The sequence below is a fragment of the Penicillium roqueforti genome, assembly GCF_015533775.1.
Source record: "Penicillium roqueforti strain LCP96 04111 chromosome Unknown scaffold_01, whole genome shotgun sequence".
In the NCBI taxonomy this organism is placed as follows: Eukaryota; Fungi; Ascomycota; class Eurotiomycetes; order Eurotiales; family Aspergillaceae; genus Penicillium; species Penicillium roqueforti.
The window spans coordinates 2,330,374-2,354,196 of NW_024067565.1; the positions used below are offsets into that span (position 1 = coordinate 2,330,374).

General features: G+C 48.2%; 9 protein-coding genes across 9 annotated transcripts; 6 read left to right on the top strand and 3 right to left on the bottom strand.

Moving 5' to 3' along the window:
* Positions 1-243: 243 nt before the first annotated feature.
* LCP9604111_1318 (SDA1 family protein) lies at positions 244-2,684 on the top strand (the record flags this gene model as incomplete). The annotated part of the gene is made up of 4 exons (XM_039076905.1): positions 244-290; positions 379-414; positions 486-773; positions 827-2,684. 4 exons carry the CDS (start codon positions 244-246, stop codon positions 2,682-2,684), a joined length of 2,229 nt encoding a protein of 742 aa, XP_038933866.1.
* Positions 2,685-3,063: 379 nt separating this feature from the next.
* On the top strand, positions 3,064-3,780 carry LCP9604111_1319 (uncharacterized protein; the record flags this gene model as incomplete). The annotated part of the gene is made up of 1 exon (XM_039076916.1): positions 3,064-3,780. The coding sequence occupies one exon, from the start codon at positions 3,064-3,066 to the stop codon at positions 3,778-3,780; it is 717 nt and encodes a 238-aa protein (XP_038933867.1).
* A 2,446-nt stretch (positions 3,781-6,226) lies between these two features.
* On the top strand, positions 6,227-7,127 carry LCP9604111_1320 (DUF2293 domain-containing protein; the record flags this gene model as incomplete). Its single annotated transcript, XM_039076927.1, has 3 exons — positions 6,227-6,442; positions 6,496-6,618; positions 6,678-7,127. 3 exons carry the CDS (start codon positions 6,227-6,229, stop codon positions 7,125-7,127), a joined length of 789 nt encoding a protein of 262 aa, XP_038933868.1.
* Positions 7,128-7,450: 323 nt separating this feature from the next.
* Positions 7,451-8,200, bottom strand: LCP9604111_1321 (uncharacterized protein; the record flags this gene model as incomplete). Its single annotated transcript, XM_039076938.1, has 2 exons — positions 7,451-8,102; positions 8,163-8,200. 2 exons carry the CDS (start codon positions 8,198-8,200, stop codon positions 7,451-7,453), a joined length of 690 nt encoding a protein of 229 aa, XP_038933869.1.
* Positions 8,201-8,929: 729 nt separating this feature from the next.
* Positions 8,930-10,198, top strand: LCP9604111_1322 (CAZyme family GT32; the record flags this gene model as incomplete). Its single annotated transcript, XM_039076949.1, has 2 exons — positions 8,930-9,289; positions 9,359-10,198. The coding sequence occupies 2 exons, from the start codon at positions 8,930-8,932 to the stop codon at positions 10,196-10,198; spliced, it is 1,200 nt and encodes a 399-aa protein (XP_038933870.1).
* Positions 10,199-11,865: 1,667 nt separating this feature from the next.
* LCP9604111_1323 (uncharacterized protein) lies at positions 11,866-12,347 on the top strand (the record flags this gene model as incomplete). Its single annotated transcript, XM_039076960.1, has 3 exons — positions 11,866-11,934; positions 12,007-12,092; positions 12,263-12,347. 3 exons carry the CDS (start codon positions 11,866-11,868, stop codon positions 12,345-12,347), a joined length of 240 nt encoding a protein of 79 aa, XP_038933871.1.
* Positions 12,348-13,079: 732 nt separating this feature from the next.
* Positions 13,080-14,103, bottom strand: LCP9604111_1324 (uncharacterized protein; the record flags this gene model as incomplete). Its single annotated transcript, XM_039076971.1, has 7 exons — positions 13,080-13,267; positions 13,403-13,531; positions 13,601-13,663; positions 13,726-13,746; positions 13,812-13,839; positions 13,921-13,992; positions 14,080-14,103. The coding sequence occupies 7 exons, from the start codon at positions 14,101-14,103 to the stop codon at positions 13,080-13,082; spliced, it is 525 nt and encodes a 174-aa protein (XP_038933872.1).
* Positions 14,104-14,843: 740 nt separating this feature from the next.
* LCP9604111_1326 (uncharacterized protein) lies at positions 14,844-17,942 on the bottom strand (the record flags this gene model as incomplete). Its single annotated transcript, XM_039076983.1, has 5 exons — positions 14,844-15,420; positions 15,471-15,645; positions 16,693-17,350; positions 17,406-17,647; positions 17,711-17,942. 5 exons carry the CDS (start codon positions 17,940-17,942, stop codon positions 14,844-14,846), a joined length of 1,884 nt encoding a protein of 627 aa, XP_038933874.1.
* A 3,131-nt stretch (positions 17,943-21,073) lies between these two features.
* On the top strand, positions 21,074-23,466 carry LCP9604111_1327 (PHD finger domain protein; the record flags this gene model as incomplete). The annotated part of the gene is made up of 3 exons (XM_039076994.1): positions 21,074-21,099; positions 21,229-23,226; positions 23,280-23,466. The coding sequence occupies 3 exons, from the start codon at positions 21,074-21,076 to the stop codon at positions 23,464-23,466; spliced, it is 2,211 nt and encodes a 736-aa protein (XP_038933875.1).
* Between the last annotated feature and the right edge of the window lie 357 nt (positions 23,467-23,823).

Here is a 23,823-nt window from a genome sequence, read left to right on the forward strand (position 1 = left end):
AAAAATTTCTTTTATTCTCGTTTTTGAATGGATCTAGCAAGTCTAGCATAGAGATTGTAGAAGAATATACGATCAACATGATCCAATGTCTTAATGTTTATGATTTGATAGTTCTAGCCAAATCAGATATTGCCAAGGTTGAGATTTTTCATCGCTTATCGATACGGCGAATACGGAGAAAAAAAGTTTCGGACCTCCAACATACCCTCCCCAACCACCACATTCTTATTTTCAACTCCAAAAATGGTGAAAAGAAAGCTGGGAGCCTTGGAAAAGGTCGAGGCTGACCTGTACGTAAATGTCTGACCCGATGCGCCCTGATCAATTGGTCAGAGGCTTCAGTCCGTGATGCTAACATCTTTTTTTTGCGATTCGCAGGCCCAATTTGCAGCACAAGATTCGCAGAGATCCTAAGTAAGTTATATGCAGAGTTCCCTATGCTATTTTGTACACGGTCGGGGATTAATTATCGCTTTGCTTTTCAGGTCTTATATCGAGGATTTTCGCGCCCAACATTACCAATATGAATCCCATCGTGAGATTTTCATGGCGGCGCCTACATCTGCTACGGACACCGGTCTGATTTCTCTTCGGGATCTCATTGACTTCATCTCTCATGTGGCCGACTGTTACCCGGGCATCTGTAAGGATTTCCCGCAACAGCTCATTGATATGCTCATGCAGCACCACCTGGTATTGGAGACAGAGTTGCGGGAGAAGCTGGTTGGAAGTTTAGCGCTTTTGAAGAAGAAGGATCTTATAGATTCAGCAAAGTGCGAAGACCCTTTCATTACTTCCCTACTTTCGATCCTAACCACTACTCTAGGCTACTTCACACTCTCTTCCCCATCCTCATCTCTACACCTAGCAAGACCCTGCGGGCTCTGCTCTTCCAAAAGATCCTCTCTGAGCTACGAACCGCAAATGCAAAGACCACTAACCACAAGTTGAACCGGACTATGCAAACAGTTCTATTCAACTTGGTCACATCAGACCGCACATCGGCTAAAGGCCTGTGGGCGATCAAGATCACCAGAGAGCTATGGAAGCGCCAAATCTGGACGGAGGCTAAGGCCGTTGAGATCATGAAGGAGGCAGCTTTGTCACAAAATGAGAAGGTCATCATCGGTGGAGTCCGTTTCTTCCTCGGTGGCGATAAGGAGCGCGAGGAATTAGAGGACGAAGACAGTGAAGAAGAAGTCAGTGTTGGCCAGGTTAAGCATCAACTTACCATCAATAAGAAGACCCGAAAGAAGGCCCGTGTCGCCGAAAAGGCCATCAAAGCGGTCAGGAACAAGGAGCGCAAGAAGGGAAATCCCAATCCTCTCAACTTCTCCGCGCTTCATTTGCTTCACGATCCCCAAGGATTCGCGGATAACATGTTCTTCAAGCATCTCCAGAACAGCAAGTCTAAGTTGAATCTGGAGCAAAAGCTTCAGGTGCTACAGCTGGTCTCTCGCCTGGTCGGCTTGCACAAGTTGCACATCATGCCGCTCTACTCTTACTTCCAAAAGTACCTTACGCCCCGCCAACCTTCTGTGACTTCATTCCTGGCATCTCTAGCCCAAGCCTCGCACGACTTGGTGCCTCCTGATGTTCTCGAGCCTCTGATTCAGAAGATTGCAAATGAGTTCGTGTCCGAAGCATCTGCCGGTGAAGTCGCCACGGCTGGTCTGAATGCCATCCGTGAAATTTGTGCTAGACAGCCTTTGGCTATTGATGAGACCCTGTTGCAGGATCTCGTCATGTACAAGAAGAGTAAGGATAAGGGTGTCATGATGGCCTCCAAGGGTCTCCTCAGTCTGTACCGTGATGTTGGTGCGCAGATGCTGAAGAAGCGTGACCGTGGCAAGGAGGCCTCGATGAGTTTACGTGCTGGTGAGAGACCAGAGAGACGTTACGGTCAGCAGGAGGCCGGCGAAATTGAGGGTCTGGAACTCTTGGCTAAGTGGAAAGATGAGGAGCGTCGCAAGAAGAACATCGAGAATGGCCTTCCATCTGATGCGGAAGATAACGAAGAGGAGAACGACGAGGCCGACTGGGCAGCCTGGAACGTCGAAGAGGACGAGGACAGCGATGTCGACGGAGAATGGATCAATGTGGAGGAAGATGTTGACATTGTACTGAGTGATTCCGAGGATGAAGGCAAGCCGGCATCAAAGAAGGCCAAACAGGACGAAGAGACCAAGAAGGACACCGAAAAAGAAGCCGAAAAACCCATTGATTTCATGAAACTGGCCACCACCCGCATCCTCACCCCAGCTGATCTCGCCAAACTTACGGAGCTTCGTGCTCAGGCCGCAGCCGAAGCCACTCTTCCGGGCAACAAGGGCCGCGTCGCTGCCCCATGGACCTCCCGCCATACCGATGACCCATTGACCGCTGGTGAGATTGAGGGTCTTGCTGCTCTATCTGCCGCCAGGGCCACTCGTGAGGAACGTATTGCCCACGCCAAGGAGGGCAAGACTGAGCATATGAGTAAGGAGGCTCGTCGCAAGGAACGCAAGGTGGAGCAAGGAAAGAGTTCTACCAACAAGGAAAAGGCTCGCAAGAAGAACTTCCTCATGACGTTGGGCAAGGCGCGCAGCAAGAACAAGAGAAGTTTGGTGGAGACCCGTGCTGTGCTTCGGGCTCACGTCGATCGTGGCAAGAGAGGCGGACGGAGAGGAAACGTTGGCCAGTGATAGGCTTTTTATGTCCGTTTTTCTTAAAAATAATGATTTGTTATATACAGTACATTACTTTTGTCATTGCACGAGGCTCACAGGATAGACCATAAAGAGCATATACTACCTTATGACAGCCATAACCCTATCAATGATTATACTCCATCGTATAAAGTAAAGATTAATTAAAGGTGCTCGATTGGTTCCACGACGCGATATTAGTGGGGGTACTATGCGTTGATCAACGCGTACCGCGTTAAGTGGCGTCCCCGTTGCCTGAGCAGCCTCGTCCTTTTTTCTTTTTCTTCCCTTTTCCCACTACACTACGTCACTCACTCGTGGGCATTTTGAGAATACTCCCATATTGAAATCGAAAACCGCATATCCCTTTTCCAACATGGCACCCAGCAATAGCGACTTGTCAAAGCGACGACGCTTCCAACCTCCTATCACAACGTTCTTCACATCCGCCTCGGAACCAGTGTCTTCAGCTACACCTGCGGTGTCACACCACCACCATTACGCCGCAGCAACATTCTCTGCCCACCCGGTTGTGCCTGCCAAAGTTCAGTCATCGCTTCTGTCTGTCGGAATGCGGGTTCGGAAATCCGTCGCAGACGGTTATAGAACCAACATGTCCAAGACAGAAGAAAAGGCCCCACTCTCGACAGCTGTCGGTCAAACCCCGCGTGCTCAACCCTACCACGGCAGCAGATACTCTGAGCTGTCACCTTTTTCCGGCACTGGTAAATCCTCCAGCCACGATGACTCCCTCGTTACCGACGATGGCGACGCATACTCGATCCCATCAAGCAGCCAAGACTCGGCTGTGTCATTTGCCTTGGGCGGTCAAAAGCGGGCTTTGGAATTAGATGGTGACATTCTGGTCGATGAGGATGTTGATGAATCATCCAACAATTTCGGATCCTGGAACGAGAACTCATGCGGACGAACCATCCTGTCTCCGAATTTGGGCCAAAGTCGCCGTATCCTTGCTGTGCGACACAGCAAGATTGAACAGCCCATTATGGACATGGATGACTTCGAGGAGGCTACGTTCCTCCGCCGCCGTGAGGAAGTTGACGCAGAGGATGTGCGGATGTACGGCGCTTGAACTGTTAGTTTGTGCTTCTCATTTCACTTCCCCTACGAGCCCTTCCATGGCATGGCCTACTATCTTCTTGTTTATCCTTGTTGGGTCTGGAATCGGCTTGGTTTCTTTTACCAGACTTGTATTATACCCACTGTTGTTCTATGTTGTACCATATTGTCTTGTACATTTATCTTTTTCCATCTGCAGAGCAGCGAATGTGACTTATTACGAATATTAGTTCATACTGTCACGTTTGTAATCAACTCTAGGGTCCAGGGAGCACCTGGGAACTATTAATATCAGGCATCACCGTCAGTATGGACTTGCACTGAGATTAAGACTAAATTTAATAATATACAAAAATAACGCAACCAGACAATGAGACTGAGAAACATCTTGTATAAGAGGAACGGCCACCAAATGTAGGATGTATCCCTACATCCCGAGTTGTAATCCCATTATTCCAAGTCACCAATGTCGCAATCTTGCCCAGTATACACGCATCTTCAAAAATCTCGATATTCGAGGTGGAGGATGATTATCTGATAACATCGAAATGGTACTCTTCCTGCGAGTACGATAGTTGTCATATTCGAGAACGGTAATGGTACCCTTCAAGGTAGCGCCAAATTTAGCATCAATGTCGTCAAACTGCCCTGACTCAATATCCGGATATTCTTCCATCTCTTGCTTGGGCGAATGCTGATGTATTCGATATCGAACGAGAGGATTTATCCAAGTGTCACTGGAGGCCATGGTTTGTGTGTATAGGTGTGTTAGAGATATGAAAGTGTGAGAAGAGAGAAGAGAAGTACCAATATTATGAAGATACATCCATATATGTACTAGTAGCTACTAGACTTTTGTTTGCCGATTTTGCTCACGGAGTACACAAAAGTATATTATCTCGTGGTCCATGGGTTATGCATAGGGTTTCACTTCCATTCCAAGGTAATTGTATGTATTTTGCTACATTTAAGTAGTTATTAACTAAGATGCAGAATTGGAGCCAGTTATATATTCCTAATACGGAGAGCCAATATTCAATTATTGCAGAATAGCACAGTTAGCAAAACACTCATGCTTCTAATTCCAAGCTCATGGCCCTGCAATTACTCACCAGTCGACTGAGTCAGACCCCGCCCACGCCATTGCCATTGCGACTGAATAATAGTTCTCAAAAGGGAAATCAAATATTGATTGGCTACATGCATCTGGGACCGGTGGGTTATGATTGGTAGAGATGAGTACGTCATCTGTGAGGCTCTCGTCTGGGTCCGCTAGTCCCAAAGAGGATGCCAATATGTGAGCCCCCGGACTCCAGGGCTACAGTGTTCCAAATATTTTATGTGGTTTCACTATATAGCGAGGTAGTCACACTTAAGAGCCTTGCAGCGGGGGTCCGAGTCGTTGATTTTCTGGCAAAATTAGCGGGCCATTGAAAAAGAGTTACCTGACAAACCAAGCCACAACCCAGGATAACTAACTTACAACATTCGCAATCATGGACCTTTGAAGATCCACACAAGGGGCCTGTAGAGATGTTCGTTAGGTACATTTTGTGCCAGCCGATTGGCCTAGAGATGCCTACTCTCTGTATTAGATAGTTACCTATCTTAATGCTCACTGGTATTCAAGCTCGCTTTTGTTAATCATTATATTCCCGTTTGATAAGAATAGGCCTTTTAATACAGAGGTACGTACTTATTTCATCCAAGGAAGAGTAGTGAATATAATCTACCCAATAAACGTTGGACAAAGCCTATTAGATACCGCAATCCAACTTTCTGTTGTCCTAAGCCGACTAGAGCCAGACCTAGGAATCGCATGGAAGTAGGAGACAAGTCAGTTAGAACCTTGGAAGTTAGAGGGGAGTAGAAGTACGGAGTAGAGCAAGCGAGAGCCCTGGAAATTGAATATGTTTGCCTTCTAAAGTTGAAGTCTTCAGAAGGAAAGAGCGTGGAGATTGTTTACCGCCTGGTGACTGTGTATAAGAAACTCTTACCACTTTCGCACTTTCGAAATCCATCAGACTTACATACATATCTCATCGACAAGGGTTGAGAGGTAAGGAAGGTAGGCAGTCCTGGAAAACATATCATGTGATGTGAACATACGATGACATATGTCTGTACGCATAATGGTCGATAGATGTATCGAGTCTAAAGTAGTAATAGCTGTAGTAGCCAGATTCTTCCAAGGTTAGATTCAAGGCCTGATTATCTAAGCATCAAAATGACCTCGGCTTCGCACAGCCACAGTGCCACAGCCACAGTTTCTGATCTGCTTTGACCGTAAACCGTGGAAGTATCAATGACCCGCAATTGTTTCAGGTCCAAAAATAACATTGAATGACAATCAGATCTCAGTACTGCCAGAACCCCTCGCTCAATGGAATCGATGTGGTCGCATCTTAACAGTGTCAACCATCAACTCATCCACCTCCTTGGCTCCATGAACACCCAACATGGCACCAACCACTAAACCCAAAGTTCGCAAACGCAAGCCACGTGCGAGAAAGAAGAATCGTGGTGTCCGCACTCGCGAAGGCCATGCACGTCCGATAGACGCAGGCTCGCCGGCCCAACCGCTTGCCGAAGTACTCAACGAGAAGACAAAGCGTCGCAAACCCAAGAAAACATGGGCCGCACTCATTCCTGTCTCCGATGATCCCCTCGAAAGGGTAAGTTTGAGCTGTATTGATATAGAAGGATATCACGCTAAACATTGAATCAGAATATTGTTGAGCAAGTACCTTTGCCAGATGGGTACGTTCTAGTCCCCAAGGGTGATGTATACATCACTCGACACTGCCGCAGTAAGACCAAAGAGTCCGAGCGAATAGTATATGTCGTCTACGTAAGCGCTCATTCGAACCATCAGTTTCAAGCCCAGAGAAGGACCGCTAACAGCCCCAGAACCGCACGGGCAAAAGAACTCTGGGAATCCGAGTGCCCGAAGAAATCTATACAGAAGTTCTTGAATCAGCCGCCGCAACAAAAGAATCACGCGCCAACGCCGTGCAAGTGCGTGACGCTAAGGATCTCTCCAAATCCCGAGAACTCTTGAAGAGTGAATTCCCGCTTATGCCCAAGGAAACCCTCAAAATCGTCCTGGAACATGCCTTCCTCAAGGGATCGGGGCGTGTAGGGCGGACAGGGATGATCAGCGACGATCGAAAGACGCTATTGGCTGTGGAGGCGCATATTCGACATGTTCATACGCCGTATGAGAAGTTGCTTGAGGAGGGCGTCAGTCGGAAGGATGCTCGTGAGCAGGTCTGGCCTACTATCCAGGCCGTTGAGCGGACTTGGCAGGGGTGTGAGAAGAGGAAGACTACATTGGCTTTGCGTCCGGTTGACAAGTAAGGGTTGCATTTTGTTTTGGTGGGATTGAATGGGAATTGCATTGCTGGAGTTTGTTGTGGAGTTATTGAGGCTATGAAACTATGAGACTATAGTGTTTGGGATCACTCGAAATTCACTGATTACTCTATTCTAACCAGTAGCCTAGGTACAGTAGATAAATATTTGAGGCCTATATGATCTACAGGTGAAAGCAAAATCACTAAGAATATCATTTGTGGCTATCCGTATGTAAGAACGCGGAGGAGAAGCAGGAGCAAATCCCCATCCCACTTCTCACCCCAAAAAGCTTATGGGTCTCATTGACCCAGTCACACAGCCTCAATCTAGAGGCGTGGACCACGGAGGAACTTCACCTCGAAATGCGGGTGGCGGTAAGGCAGACCCGAGAACCAGCCGAAGCCGTCCCGTATCATGTCCTGCATGATACCCATTCGAAGATCAGCACGAGCGAGTGCCTGATCACGGCTCGCCTGACCCGTATCAATACGGATGTAGAGATGCGGACCAGCTCGCTCAGGCAGGGACTCCAGAACTGGCAGTCCCGCTCTCTGAAGACGAGTCACTTCAGCGCGAGCGACGGTCAGCACGTCGAGGTCCAGAGTTGGCATAGGACGGGGCCCAATGGAGAGGTAAAACTTTTGGCGGTGCATGCCACTGTTCTGAGCCTGCTCGTTTATGCGAGTCAGGGTGGTGGTTGGTGCAGGCTGAGCCTGTTGGGGAGGAGGGCTGCCGATCTCCATTGGATCAATGTCCATTGGATCGGGCGCGGGCTCAGATTGGTCTTCACTTGTAAAAGTGGCAAAGCGGCTGCTGGCCATGCCAGGTCGGATAGGGTTGCGAAATGAGGTAGCTTGGTGGGCGTTTGTTGCGTCCGGTCGTCCTGTGGAATGCCCTCGGGCTTGCCTGATTTGTCTGGCAACTTGTCTTGAGAGTGCACCCGTGGCGCTGCTTTGGTCGTTGTTGTTTGCCATAGTGCTAAATAATACTGTCAGTTTATGCTTGTCTCATATTTTGCTGATTGGAGGTCAGACATACGATTGTAGGGCTTGGTATCTCTGTGGAAGAGAAGGCATATGGGTTGGTACACATGATGATAAAGGCGAACCACAGTCACAAAGAGATCAGAGACCATCTAAACGAGCTCAAAAGTACTGTTTCTAAGCTCTTGTGGCACGTGATTTCGAAGCTCGAAGAGTTTACATGTTTTGGGTGTTGAAGATGGGAGAATCGAGGATTCTCAATTCAACCAGTACTGTTTGCTATTAAAAGAATTGAAAGAACGAAAGAATAAACTAAATAGTAATAGTTATTGGCTTCACGCGTTTCTAAATGTATTATCCAAATAATTAAATTCGTTGACACTTAGATGTATAGAAGCACGACTATGTTGTAGCCAAGCTTTTCTGGACTCTCGTGCCTTATCGGTTTATAGTTCCTGATTGGGAGTGCCAAGACATACACGGGCGGTCAGCCCCACATGCAAACAATCAGGGAACAAGGTCGACGGTGCAAATGTTCTCTCTTTCTTAGAATTGGACATGGATCTGGAATCACAGACAACAGACAAGCATTCAAATATCTTTACAAAGTCCTCTTTACCTCAATCTCCCCAAATATCGCAATTAACACCAGTGAACCCCCCAAACTCAGTTTCCAGGGTCCATCGCAGTTACACCAATCAGGCAAAACCAATGAAATGAGACCTTCCCGGGGTCTGTTTGGGGGCTTAGACTGATAGCCCAAAGAAAATTCACCCCTCAACGGTCTCTTATTTGTCATGGCTAGTCCTCTCACCACTCACCATGAGAAATCGCGTGTTTCTGGGGTTTCCAAACCGGCATAAATATGCCCTGGTGGCTGCGATTCTAACTCTATTTATTCTTTTCAAGTCTGTGCCCACATCCAAGCTCGATCCCCACACCAAGAAGCTGTACGGGGAGGACCGACCGCGGTATCTTCACCAGTCTACATTTCGCAAGAACCCAGACCATGACTACGAGCTCAAGCTCTCTAATGCGCTTCGCGCCATGGAGATAGAAAGGGAAATGCGACACGATGAGGATGCAACACATACACTGTGGCAGATTATGCTACCAGGAGTCAGCCAGCGAAGCGACGATTCAATTCAATTCGAGGAAAAGAATTCAGAATGGAAATACAAAGTAAGACCGACAACAGACAATTCATATCTTGATTATACCAGGTCAACCGACTAACTTTACAATTTACAGCTGATAGAAGCCGACTGGGCTGACAAATTCATTTTCGACACTCTGGAATCCATCCCAGACATCGCTCGACTCTACAAATCATACCCACACTCCGTCCACCGCGGCGATCTCCTCCGCTATTTGATTCTATGGTACTACGGCGGCTACTACGCAGACCTCGACATATATCCCGCACGAAGCATCAAATCATGCCCGTCACTGCGCGACTCCATCTTCAAAGCCAACACGGTTAACGCGAATGTGTCGCTAGTTGTCGGAATTGAAATCGACGAGCCATTCGCTTCGCCGCAGAAGATGCGCGACTGGCACTGGGCCCGACGCTACGGCTTCATCCAATACTCAATTTATGCGCCACAACGGTTTAGTCCGCTACTAAGAGAGATCATCGTCCGTGTGTTGTCCCATACGAAGCAGCGAGTCGACGAGGGTCATTTCTGGAATAGGAGATACAACGAAATGGATACGATGGAGATCACCGGCCCCGGCGTGTTTACAGATGCTATTCTCGATGTGCTGTCGGATACATTGCCATCTACACATCGGTTAGTACAACAGTCTGTGGATGCGGACGCTGGGTTCTCGTCCTCGGCTTCGTCTGTGCAGCGTGTGACGTGGGCGCCTTTCCACGCGATTCAAGAGCCGCTCTGTGTTGAGAGTTCAGAGACTCAGCCTGGCAAGCTAATGGGAGGGCTGTGTGTTCTACCTGTTAACGCTTGGGGTAATGGACAGCGGCATTCTGGATCCGAGGGCTTCAGTAGTCAACAAGCTTGTATTAACCATCGGTTTGGGGGGACTTGGAAGCCTTGGAAACAGAGCTGGCGGAAGTATCTCTTTGGCTGAGAGGATATGATTTTAATGTTTACATCTGGTGTTCCGGGGTGTACAGGTCATGGCGTTTTATGGTATCTTCCTGATTAATGCTACCAATGTCTTTGTTTCTAATATTGATATCCCATAGACTGTGTTCTTAATTGGAATACTATTCAAGTTAAAACAAACTTGATTCCTTTATTGCAAGTTGATATATCGAAGTTAACTTCTAACCTGCTCTTATAAAGGTGGGCTGGAAGAGCGAAGAACAAGTGAAGAACAAGTGAGGAATAAGTGAGTGATACCTCAGATCTACTAGGTACCAGCTCTGGGGTAGTGTTTACTTTGAGATAAATACTTTAATAATGGCAGTGAATTGGAAGAAGCCTGGAACCACCTAGCAAACATTTATGTCCCTCTATATTAACCCACTCATTCCCCCGTCGCTTTTCCCCTGAACATCCTCTCTCCTCGTTCTCGCAAGTGGCAACTGTCAATCCCACAGCATCAACATTGCATCCAATTTTTCGGGAATGCCCCCAAATCAGTCGACCCCGATCCCCTCTGATATCACGCAATGGAAAAAAGCAGCCAAGAGAGCAGAGGCCACATTGAGGACGAGCATCCACACCAGAGACCCGTTCAAATCAGGCTCTTAAGATATTCGAAGAGGAATTTCTGCTTCTGAGATTACAACCAACAGCAACGGGTGAACCAATTACCGTACTTGGTACCTACGAGTGAGGAGAGGGCCTATGACAAGAATGAGGAGCTTGTGAATGCTTCACTTGTCATTTTCTTACAAGCAGTCTGCGCGAAGCACTCTGATGTGGATAGTGACAGGAATCAGCGTGGTCTGAATCATTGACTAAATTGAAGCAAGATGTTTTATTCTGGCCGAACTAGTCAGACCAGGAGGTCAAAGTCGCATTAACCATAAGAATCGCTCGGAGGGGGAAGACGACTGTCACCATTGAAGAATGGGCAGTCGACATTGGAGAATGTTCCCCCACTCCTACATCACCCTAAGCCCGCCAAACCCTTACGTTGAGAGGTGAAGGCCAGACATTATTTCCCGCGCGCTTCCAATGCTAATTTCATATGAAGCAGTGTGAAGTTGCTTACCTTAGTAAGGCCTCAAGTTACCACGCCAAAATTCGATTTCAAGAAGGTCAAGAATGACGAGGAAAACGGAGAGCTTAGATCGGACGTCTTCAGCTTGTCATGCCAGGTAGACGGCTTCCTGAAGTCGAAGTCAACCTTTCGAGCACAATCAATCCTCGAAGCGAAAGCTCTAATGCGTGACAATCATGAACTGAATGTCTATTGGCAGGAGACTATGGAACTGGTTACAGCCCTGTTAAATGCGCATCCCTTCCCAAGGACAGGTAAGCCTATGCAGTGATATCACTGTATTTGAGTCTCTATACTGATATAACTATTAGGGTGACGCTCTTTTCTCAGACTGGATCTGAGCTGTACCTGCTCAACGCCTCTTACAAGGACGGGTATAGACAATACATGCAGGGTGATCCGGGAAAGCGCTCCTTGAAGCAAGACAGACTTTTCGCATTGGGATAATATCGAATGAGTCTCGTTTCGCCTATATGGTCCATATCTTATCACTGAAAAGACATACGTCTGGTACTTTGCCAGGCTAGCCCTGGCCGTCGCTCTCCGTGCAAGCGAAGAGGAGGATGCAAGGACCTAGGGGTTCAAGGACGCCCTCGCCTCTGCTGCGAGCGCTGGTTCTGCTGCCGGCACTGGTGAGTATCCCACGACATATTAATGTTGTCTATCCCTATATATCAGAAGCAATACTAATATCTTCCAAATAGACTCCTCCTATCACCTCTTCCGCCGATTCCCCCAGCTATAGCTACTCCAATAGTAGCTCTTCCTATCGTGTCCCCCTCCGCGTCCAGTAAGTTGAATACCCTCGCATTCCAAATTCCGAGCCCTTCCTCCGCCAGTCTCTTGAGAGGAAGCATCTCCACTACAGCGGCAGTCGACCAATATAGGCCAACTCCCTGTCATATTCTTTTGGCTTGCAAGTTCTGTTAAGGGGTGACGCTAATATTTGAATAAAAATAGACAGTACTGCCTTGATTGTCCTCACCGTGGGCCTCGCCCACCAGATGACACTCGCATCGTTGATTCCGAGATTCCCACTAAGTGACCAAGAGGCGGAGGAACTAGCTAGCTTCCTCCCCGAGATCATTAAGAACTTTGTTGATGAACGGCGGCTTGGCCGAGGACTCGAAGCATGGGCTCTGTAGCCACTATTAGCTATTTTCTTTGAAGATCATTGAATTCTACATTTTTTTTTACTCCTCATTGAAGTAAAGCCTGGTTCAATGCCATAGGAAAAATTAGGTGATCTTGTCAGGCACCAACTTGAATTACTGGTCAATCTTCAACAGTTTTACTTTTAACATCCTGGGACCTGGCAGAGAAGCTCACAGTCCCCAATAAGTGCATTTCAACTAAAATACGAAGTATAGAGAGACAGAGGAGCAAAGAAAAACAAGGGACTTTGGCTATAGTACTAAAGTCAATCGCCTTGTCATTATAGCTGCACTGCTACCCCTAAACTCTTTGGGTATCAAATCGGTAAGCAAGACAAAAACGACCTTGTCCCCGGCGAGTATATCATATACCTTGTATGGGAAAAATTGCGGGGAGATTCTCTTAGCTCTTAGGAGTTCTGGAGTTCTGGAGCCTTCCCTATCACACAATTCCACAGTGTGATCCAAGGTCATTTACTAGGGTTTAGGCAGTTTATCAAGGATGCTCCCTGGCTTGAGGACCACTGCGGATGCTACCACTCGCTGGAAGGAGACGTTCCTTCGTATTATAATAAGTAGTAATAGTGAATTGTGGACACACGAATGAATATTGATTTCTTTGCCTAGGCCCACAAATCCCAGGGTACCTCCAAGGTAACCCTACGGTCCTGGATGAAGGTAGCAATAACACTGGGTAAATACCCAGACAGGTCTTCTACTTCCTCGTTCGTTAATTCCAACCCGGGGACCAACGAAGCAGGAGTGATACGGTAGGCAGCTCCCACCGTGGGGACTACTGCACTAGTGGTGCCTATATTTATTCGAATATTAGCATTGCTCCTCAGCAAGACCTGCAGTCGATTTTCTACTGGAGATGAGATGCTTCCTCCTAAGCGAACAACGGAGGAAGGGGTCATAATTTAGAATGCGAGGGTATACAACTTACTGGGCATGGAGGGGGACACGGCAGGAGGATCTACTACTGGAGTAGTGATGGCCGGGGGAGGTGCCTGCGAGGCAACAGTATGGGAGTCGGTCGAAGGGGAGGCGACAGGAGGAGCAGTGGAGGATTCTCCTTAGAATGTATTAGTATTGCTTCTGGTATATAGGGATAGACAACATTAATATGTCGTGGGATACTCACCAGTGCCGGCAGCAGAACCAGCGCTCGCAGCAGAGGCGAGGGCGTCTTTAAGCTCTTTGGCGGCTAGATGTACTATTAGTACCTCTCATTCTCTTGATACTGGCCGCGGCAGACAGAGCTCTTACCTTTCTCCCTCGAAAGTATTGCTGTATTTATGGGTAAGCTTTCTGTCCAACTCGAGTGGTCTCAGCCATGATAATGTGAGACTAACCTCTGATCTTTTTTCCTCCTCGGGGGCGCTAACGCTTTCCCACTTTTTTGAACTGTACGCATCAATGTATCTCCCCATCATTAAATCATCTCAAAGATTGAGTGCTTACAGTGGTAGGGGCATTGGGGCCATTGGAGACGCTGGGAGCACTGGGAGCGCTGGAGGCGCTGGGGGCAGTGGCCTGGCACGGTTGTCAGTGTTCATTCACATATTGAGTGAGGACATGGGATGACCACACGACATGGTCATCAATAAAGATGAGACTTACGGGAGTCTTTCTTTTCTGAGACATGGCGATGGCGAGTAGAAGGAAGATGATAAGATGATAAGATGATAGGAGAATAGGAGAAGAGGGAAAAAAGGAAAGGAAAGGGAAAGAGCCCCAGGGGGAACATAGGCAGGAGCACTACACGTCTTCCTTATCTACGAACTTCAGTTTATCTGACGTCTTGCACGACATTACCTTCACCTTCCCTTTTGGGAAGGACCGTGAAGATTCTCTCCACCAGTACTAATACCTCCCTCTCCCACGACGCTCGCTAACGGACTCGATCCTCTCGACCTAATGTCCGAACGAACGAACTGCGAATGATATGTTGGAGTGGAGGTACACTACAATGGTCGATTGCTTGAGAGCATACCCGCCGTAGAGCCTTGCTAAGTATGATCATTGCTTGCTGCGCAATACAGCTCAGCTCCAGAAAGAGGTCCGTGTCTAGGTATAGGAACACTAGGTAGATCTAGCTAGATACGTTGATTGGTCGGTGTTATGAGTGTTGCTTGAAGAATGATGTGCTCCCTTGTAGAGCCGGCTTTTCATTCTAAGTGACATGCAGATCGCCTACGATTGATCTCCTCACAGCTAATCTTCACGAATTTTCGAATATCATAATCGTACGCTTGGACTTTAGAACATTGAGGCTCGCTCATGTAGGAATCTAGCGTAATTGAGTACTTATTAGGAGGGCGCTTTAGGTTCGCAATATTGCGCAATAGGATTAACGTTGTCTTTGTATTACCAGGGAACCATTTCTAATCTAATAGCCAGAAATCATTTTTCAGGGTCAAGGTTTTCTTTGTCCAAGCCGGAGGGAGAGCTTGATGCTGAACGCGAGGAGATGGCGACTGCTCTTCAGCCAGAACAGGCTCTATTTCTGGACCATCTCGGGGGTTGCAATTGTTGTAGCGAACGAAAAGCTCCATCTTTCCATTGCTATCTACAAAATTGTAGATCGGCGAGGATCGGACAAGTAAGGTACCGGAATTGTCGAACTTTGCTTGTAGGAGACGGCCGTGCCTTGGCCCAAAGAGCGAGATGACGAGAACTGGGAAGAATGAGGTATCTCCGAATTCTGGCTGTTCGAGACGGCAGTAGAGGGTGTTTGCAATAGACGCTAACTCGCTATGTTGTAGTTCATTTTCTTTAGCCTTTGTACCAGTGAGAGTCACAAGTTTGATGTGAGGGCGAGTGGTCTTCGGATCCTTAAAATCGTCAAGCCATTGGCGGATAGAATGGGCGGTCCATCTCGGAACATCCCGAGGCTTTGAATGTCCAGCTTTAACACCGCATAACATTCCTGTTGGAGTATCGTTGAAAGAATTTTCAGCCCTAATAGCCTATGTTAGCGACGTAGTCATTAAGAATAGAACGAGACTCACTTGATATTATTCCAATGCGAAAGGTCCTGTATCGAGGAGATCGATCTTCCCCTCTTCCTCTTCCTCCCCCCCTCCTCCCTCCCGTCCTCCCTCTCAGCCCGTGACTCAAAGACTTCAAGATAGAAGGCAATTTGACCAGCTCTCTCCCACATGAGGCAATCCTCGGGAACATCGCCTGTAACATCAGCAAAGTGTCCTTGAATTCGTTGATATAGTGATACCCGTCCCTAGGGAGTGCTTCTTTGTCCATTTTGAATGTTTCAAGCTCTTCATGGGTAAGTGGCCGGAAGAGACAAGCCTCCGAATCGGTGAATGTGTGATCCTCTGGATCGATAGACTGGACGGAGACTCGGAATTGAGCTAGCTCAGTATACGTGTAGGTAGGCTTAGACTGAGACTGGAGCTTATAGACGATGGACCGCACTGCTTTCTTGTACTTGTCTCTTAGGTGAGCGCGTTCCTGCGGATCAACCAAGGAAGAAGCCATGGTGGATAATAAGGAAGAAAGGGTAATAATGTTGCAACGTAGAGACAGAAAGATGATTTTGGGGGCAATGAGTACGAAAGAGGAGAACTGATTGCATCACAATTGATGCCCTAAAACTTTAAGTTTTAGAGAGGGAAAGGATTTCACGTGCCAGATCTTTAAGAGAGAAGAATGCATTCAATACAGAATAACTAAGATGGAGAGAAAGAAGAAGCAAGTTGCAAAGTGGGAAGCAGTCTATAGAATACCCGCACCGAAGGTATTCTAAAAGACCCCGGTCTTGCCAAAGTCCGGATTTTTCCTCCGTCAAGAACAAGACAAGACCGAAGCCCGCCACTCTTTCAGGAATAAGAGGCAAACCGACAAGAATCTAGGTTGCTCCGTCAAGGACAAGGCAAAGCCGAAGCTCGCCACCCTATCGAGAATATACTAACAACAAGTGACTCCGTGAAGGACAAGACGAGCCGAAGCTCACCACCCTTTCAGGAATAGACCATCTCATCACCCCTTCAGGAACAAGACAAAGCCAAAGCTCGCCACTCCTTCAATGGAAAGACAAAGACAATCACAAATCGCCTTCTTCGATTAAGGAACTGAGATTTCCCCTAAAAGGCAAAGTTTGCAACTTTTTGGGTGAGACTGACCGGGTGGGAGATCGAGGAGACACATTCTATCAAAGCATGCACTCTCGTTTGACGGGTGATCGCGACCCTGATGGGACTGAAAAGGACCCACCGTCAGAATCGTCACCACTGTCATCATCCTCATCTGCTCCTCCCTGCATCGCAGCAATGCGGGAGAGGTGCCATCTCAGCTCCAAAAGTTCCATCGAAGGCAATGGTTGTTTCTCCTTGTCGTTAGTTCTCACCGTGAAGACATGCCCTGAGCTAATTACTTCCAAAGTTTCCATATCGAAAAAGTAATTAAATCTCCCGGGGCTCCTGGACGGTGGAGTTCCTGGACCCATGTCTCGGACTGCGGCAGGTGGCATTCGGTCATTCCTAGCGATGGTGGCGCTTCGGAAAGGAAGCCAATGAAATGCGATTCGCATTTCAGTTTCTTCTTCGTTGACCGAAATTGGCCGGAATGCAATGAGTCCGCGGTCCCATTGATCCTGAGCTGTGAGATCCAGCGTGATCAGGTTGCATACCCGCTCAGTGCTCACTAGCACACCACCTGGCATCAGGGCTTGCTCCCATGCATCGACCTTTTCTTCGGACCAGAAGGTGCGAAGAAAGTTCCAGACGCTGTTTCCATCGTGCTCGTCCCGCGTGGTCCTATTGATCCTATTCGGTATAATATGGGCTACCTCAAGCGATGGTCCTCCACGGCGGGTCAGAACGCATCTAGCTTCCTCACGATCTGTCACTGTCACCCTAATGCTTTCCTCGGTCTAGAAATCAAAGAGATCAGCAGTGTTCCATAATAAATACTCCTGACAAACTCACTGGGTCACCAAGTATCCTCTTTCGCCGACCACTGGCCTGGGGCACCGGGATTCTGGGCTCTGACCGTAAACGAGCGGCGGTACTGGCTTGTGCTGGAGAGCCAGATCTACCACGATCACCACGTTCAGGGCGTCGGCTCGATATGTCAGCAGCGGCACTCCTCTCGCCGCGTGCGCCCATATCGGGTCTGGTTTCCAGTACCCTGGGTTGGCCAGAGCGAGATGCTTGTACATCACTAGCCCCTAAATAAATGACAGATATTAGTTCAGTGATATAAGGGCAGGGCAGACCTCGTGAATACGCACAAATTCTCGGAAGATTGTATTGGGAGAAATCAACCAGCATGTATCGAAGCATGTGTGGGTTCCGCTCGTGGCCTACAAGGACCTCCAGGGCCTTGATGTCAGCGAACCATAGACCCAGCGCCTTCACGCGTGGGATCCTGTGGTTGCCGACAGCGACACAGATACGATCAATCAACGATCGTCGGTGGGGATCCGAAAATTCGGAAAAAATGGTTTGAGTATCGTTGTTCATATTATGTGATTACGAAAAGATGAGAGAGAAGAGAGAGAAGAGAAGAGAGAGAGAGAGTTGAGGGGAACTTCTAAGGTTGAAAGCTACTGCCCGTTTGGGCGTCGGGGTGTATCTATGGATGGGAAAGAACACAGTCGTTCTTTCCACTTCACTCCACCCTTCCCTCCATTTACCCAAAGTATACAAGAAGAGGAGCCTTGAGATATGGCTTTTGTTCAAGGAACCAGAAGTTGGTCCCTTCAGTCCATTGATTTTAAAAGAAGAGGTAGTCTAAGTCAGGCATTTCAGGAATCGCTAGCCACGTTTTTATATCGTGCACACTCCTCTGGCTTGTTGTTCCAAGTCGGCTTGCATAGCCTTTCGCGATAATCTCACTATTGACTTGGGTACGTTTCTCTCTATGATGTAATTTGGATCTCCTGGGCTCTCATACTTACAGACACCGTGATGATCTGCATTTAAAGCCCAGAACAGAAGAATCCTTTTCCAAAATCATCTTTTTCAATCAGTAAATTACATGCGGCGTATAAGAAGATTTGAAGTATATCTTACCACACGAGCACTTTTGAGCCTGAGAAAAGTGGGCTAGGTTTTATAAAATAAAACGAGGTCTAGCTTTAGGGCGATATATCGGAACTGCTTATTAAGCTTTTGTCGAGTAACTTAGTTTTCCAATGCGGATGCCTGTATCCTGCCTTATTTGACTGGCGCATTTTGAGCAATTTCATTTGAATTCACAGGGGACACAGGTGACTCTCCTGGTTCTTGATTCCGGACCATTTCGGAGGTGAGGGGTGGATATAGTCCTGGGGCTTGGGATGCGGCTCAACAGTGGCACATCGATGTACGGAGTCGATATGGACCGTACCAAAGGGGTCTGTAAGGAGCAGACTGGGCGCCATTAATATTAAGCAATATTGTGCCGCCATTTCATCTCTTGGCATTTGGCCCTCATTGATAAACAGCCTACATGAGGCTATACTTGAGAAAGGGATGATCGTCGCTCCAAAGCGCTTCAAGAGTCTTTTCCTTCGGGGTATTTCGGACATTTAATCCGAATGGATAATCTTGGAGCGGTGAGAGAGATATGTAGAAGGTTAGCTTCCTACAAACGATCGAGATCTGAGTCTCTCGAAGCTGATGACGAAGATGATTTTGATTACGACGCTGCTATTGCTAGTCTAGCATCTAGGGACTAGATGGAATTTCGCGCGGGGGATATGTTACGATCGCTATGTTTGTTTGCATGTTTGTTGTTTGCAGAGTGCCGGCTATATAAGCAGGCCCTCTCCCACTTCTGCACTTGCTTCTTACTTCTTTCCTTCTCTTTATCTTAGTTATTTTGAATTGATGCACTCTATGAGAGAGAAGAGAAAGAGTTATTAAAAGAGTCTTCGGCCCAATAGCCTATTAGTAATATCGTAATCAAGTAACTATAGAACGAGACTTACTTAATATAACGCCAATGCGAAAGGTCCTGTATGGAGGAGGTCGATCTCCCCCTCTTCCTATCGGACTGTGACTCCAAGACCTCAAGATAGAATACAATTTGATCAGCTCTCGTCCACATCTGGGAATCCTCAGGAATCCTATCTGTCACGTCATAAAACGTATCCTCGAATTTCTTGATACAGCGAGACTCGACCTCAGAAAGTGCTTCTCTATCCATTTTGAATGTTTCGAAGCTCTTCATGGGTAAGTGGCTGGAAGAAACAAGTTTCGGAATCTATGAATGTATGATCTTCGGGTCGATAGATTGGACGGACACTCGGAACTGAGCGAGCTCAGTGTACGTGTAGGTAGGCTTAGACCGAGACTTGAGCTTATGGATAAGGGATTCCACTGCTTCCTTGTACTTGTCTCTTAGGCGAGCGCGCTCTTGCAGGTCAATAGATGAAGCCATAGTGAATGATAAGAAAGAAAGGGTGATATTGTAGAGACAGAAAGACTTGAATGATGAAAGACTGATGAAAGAGAGTTAGCTACTAAGCCTAATTAGGAAGTCGTAGCTCCGAATATAATGAGCCCGCTCAATAAAAGTATAGTCAAAAGTGATATACATTTAAATCCTCTAGCTATAAAAATGAGGAGGGAAAAACGATATCTGAAAAGACAATAACATATGTTGTACTTTGGAACCACGCACTGTGATAGTAATGTGCAGGGACGCGCTAAACCAGAACAGGCACGCTAAGCTCTTTTGGGCAATTCACCGTCCGAGTGTACGGAGTACGGAGTATACAATATAGACAACAAGAGTCAAAGCCAGTCTGAGTATAGGGAAGAACATGGAGTAGCTGATATAATCTTCGGGCACAAAGAGATACCAGGAAGGTTTGCTAGGGGGTTTAGCTCTCCAAACCCTAATTCACCCTTGAACACGTCGGACCTCCCCCTTTCATCCATGAGGTGGTTCTCAAAGTGGGATATCCCAATATTACATTCTGATATTCTGATATTCTAAAGCTATGAAGCTCTAAGCTCCAATATCGACCCCATAGAAAGTACAAAGATATGTATCATATCCGGAGTCTCCACATCTTACATGTCGTCATTGGTGAGATTGGTCTTTGATCCTAAACAGAGCTGGACCGGCATCCCCGACGGCTCAATCTCGCCCAGGCTTGCTATTATAGGTCGAGATCGGCAAGGGGAGAGTCTGACTTTGACCTTCCAAGGCGCTGGATGTATGAACATGATATATGAGATGATTCACATTCTTTTGTTCCTGCATGAAGCACAACATACATTGTATTCCATACTCCCTGGACTTCGAATGGAACATCGAAGCTGTGGATCAGTGGATTCTAATGAAAAAATTTAATAAATTCGAGTCTCCACGTAAAGAAAGAAAAAGAAAAGAAGAAAAAGGAATAAAAGGAAAAACGAAATTTCTTCCCTGAAAGAAAAAAAAAGGAATCCGACAAACAGAGCAAATCCCAAAAAACACCTTCGCTCCCCTCCGACTCTCCTTCCGATATCATTTCCCTTACTCTTTGCCAACCTACCCAACACACAATATGAATTAACTCCAATGATCCTATCTGCTGTCCCCAATTCCTGTCATTCTCAATCAATTAAGGTTGCCTGGCAGCTTGATCTTCAATGGTTACTGGGTCTGTGTTGCTGACATGAGTTGGGATCACCCTGTCCACAGGTATGCATTCTCCCTTGATGACACCCCCTTGTGGGGGTATCACATTGTAGTCCTCTATTCTTTTTATTTTTACAATTCTGTACTGTATGCCTATGTGACAAAACCGCTCATGGATTCATTTATGTTTAGCTTCAGCTATCCCAACGGTGAACCTCAAACTCCGACGAGGACTCCGAATACCTTCGACTCGTTTCACACCCCGAAACTCGAATCCAGCTTTTTTGACCCCCGGGTGACTTGGGATACCTCCGATCCTTATGCTTCCAGCCCGGAGCTCCTCCGCACGCCGCAGAAGTTTGGTCTAGGCTCGAATTCACTGAAAGGTCACAATGGGGAGACTACTGGTTACAGGGGGAGGTCCTCGGACCAGACCGATACGGCCAGACGGATTTGCCCGGTGAAGCCTCTGCCGAGTATGGGCGAGGATTACCCTCGGACAACGGGATCGGCCAAGTCAGCAGCCTCGATGCAAACCCCGCCGCCGACAAGTGCATCTAGACGAAAAGTCCCCGAGTTGGATCACCCCGATGGACAGACACAAGGAGAAACGCCGGGCATGGGAGGTCATTTGGAAACACCCAGTCGTCTTCTTGGAGCATCTCCTCGGATGTTTGGCAACCTCCAATCCTCGCCCGATTTGTTTCAGCTGGCTTCATTGGATCCCACTGGCTCGCCTTTCTTCCCACAGCAACGACTGTTCTGGGATCATGATCTAGACAATACGAGTGAGGTTCCTTTGCCCAGCAACGGGAATAATCTCAATGCTCGTCAGACTTCCGTTTACCCACAACACATCCCCCAATTACCAACCATTGGTTCAGTTGATGCTCCAGACTTTGGCAACGGTTTTGGAATGTCAGCACCACCCACCGATGCTGCCCTATTTCCTGAGCCATTCTCTACCTCTCCCCGGCTCCCGGTCACCAAGGCTGAGGATCCAGCTCTGTTTCTGAGTTCCCCAGCTCGGAGATTCGGAGGTCCTCAACTTACACCAGAGACACGATCTCTTCGTGGCCTTCGACAGCCCTATCACCACCAGGCAGAAGAGTCCAGGCGGGAGGAGCTTATCCGAGCACAGGCACCCAATAGCCACCGATCCGATCCTTTCACGGTTTTCCCGGGCGAGAGCGAGGAGGAGGATGACGACTACACACCCAGGGGAATACGACCAGTTCTAACCCGCAGTGCGACCCACCATGGCATGTCTAGCTCATCGCGGCCGCACAGTCAAGCCGGGGGCTTTATGGCATCCACCAACGGAATCCGAAAGAGCCCAAGTAAAGGGCGTTCGTCTCCAGCAAAATCCATGCGTCCAGCCCCCTTGACACGATCTAGTTCGACAGCCACCGGCTCCTTGACGCGCTCGTCATCTGTGGTGCTTCGCATTGGACGAGATGGCCGTGCAAAGGCTGAAATGGAGCCCCTCAGTGAGGCCCCCACAGGGTTGACCGATCCCCTGACTGGGATTGATCTGGATGGCTCTTCAACCGAGAGTGAATCAGATCCAGCTGAGTTCTCGGAATATCCCGTGTTGCATCGCGCTCAGTCGTCATTTTCACTTTATGATATCTCGAGGCGTCCACTATCCCGGAGTGATTCGGGCTCCCGGCCTCTTTCAAAGGGCTCCTATGCTTCCACCGTCGGCTCATCACACTCGGGTCGGATGTCACCCTGGGCTGGCTCTTCTATGGGAGGTGGGCGAGCAACGTATCGTGGATCTCCTGATATTAAGCGGACACCCAAACGGCATTCGTCTCTGCTGCACTCGGACTCGACATATACTCGGGGTAGCGTGGCATCAGACTTGTTACCCGGAGAGGATGACGAAAGTGGTGATGCTCAATCTGCGCTCCGACAGGTCCTCAAAGAACGCGGCCGGGGACCAAGATCCACGAACGCGTTTGGTAACCGACTTTCTCGGTCATCACACACCTTTACTCATCTCCGCTCATCACCACCCCGCCTTGGCAGTGATTTTGACATACATCCCCGTCACAATGCTTCTCCCACGACTTTGACCGACCCCGATCTTGCAACCCCAGGCACAGAGCGTCACAGCAACCCCAGTAACGGTACACGATGTGTCTGCCGCTCGATGGATAATGGTGGCCATCTCATGATTCAATGGTGAGTTCCTCCATCGGCCTTGATTTCAAAGTCGATTGTACTAACTCTCCCAGTGAATCGTGTACACACTGGCTGCATACTAGATGCGTTGGATTGGAGCGTGCAAACCTGCCCTCCGTCTATGTCTGTGTCTTTTGTGCTCAAACACCATCCCGACAACACCGTGCCCGAACAACTTATGTTCCCACGGGGCAAGCCCCTCCCTCTCCCTTGGCCCACAAGTCATTCCGCTTCCGGTAAACCCGGTGCGTTGACTGCCATCTTGGATTGCATATATGTCTTGGAAAGACCGGTGCCTTTTGATTTCTTTTGTGTTCTTTCCCCAATCGGGCTCTCTTAAACTCTGCATTAGCCGGGCCACCCTGCCCCATTTCATAATCGCCCGAACCCCATTACCCTCATGATACCTATGTACTATTCCCTCACAACCCTGGACGAAATCAGAATAGAATCATTTTTATACTTCTCCGCACATCTGTATTATTTGTAGCCTGCATAAGGGGGGGGGGGGGGGGGGGGGGGGGGGGGGGGGGGGGGGGGGGGGGGGGGGGGGGGGGGGGGGGGGGGGGGGGGGGGGGGGGGGGGGGGCGGGCGGGG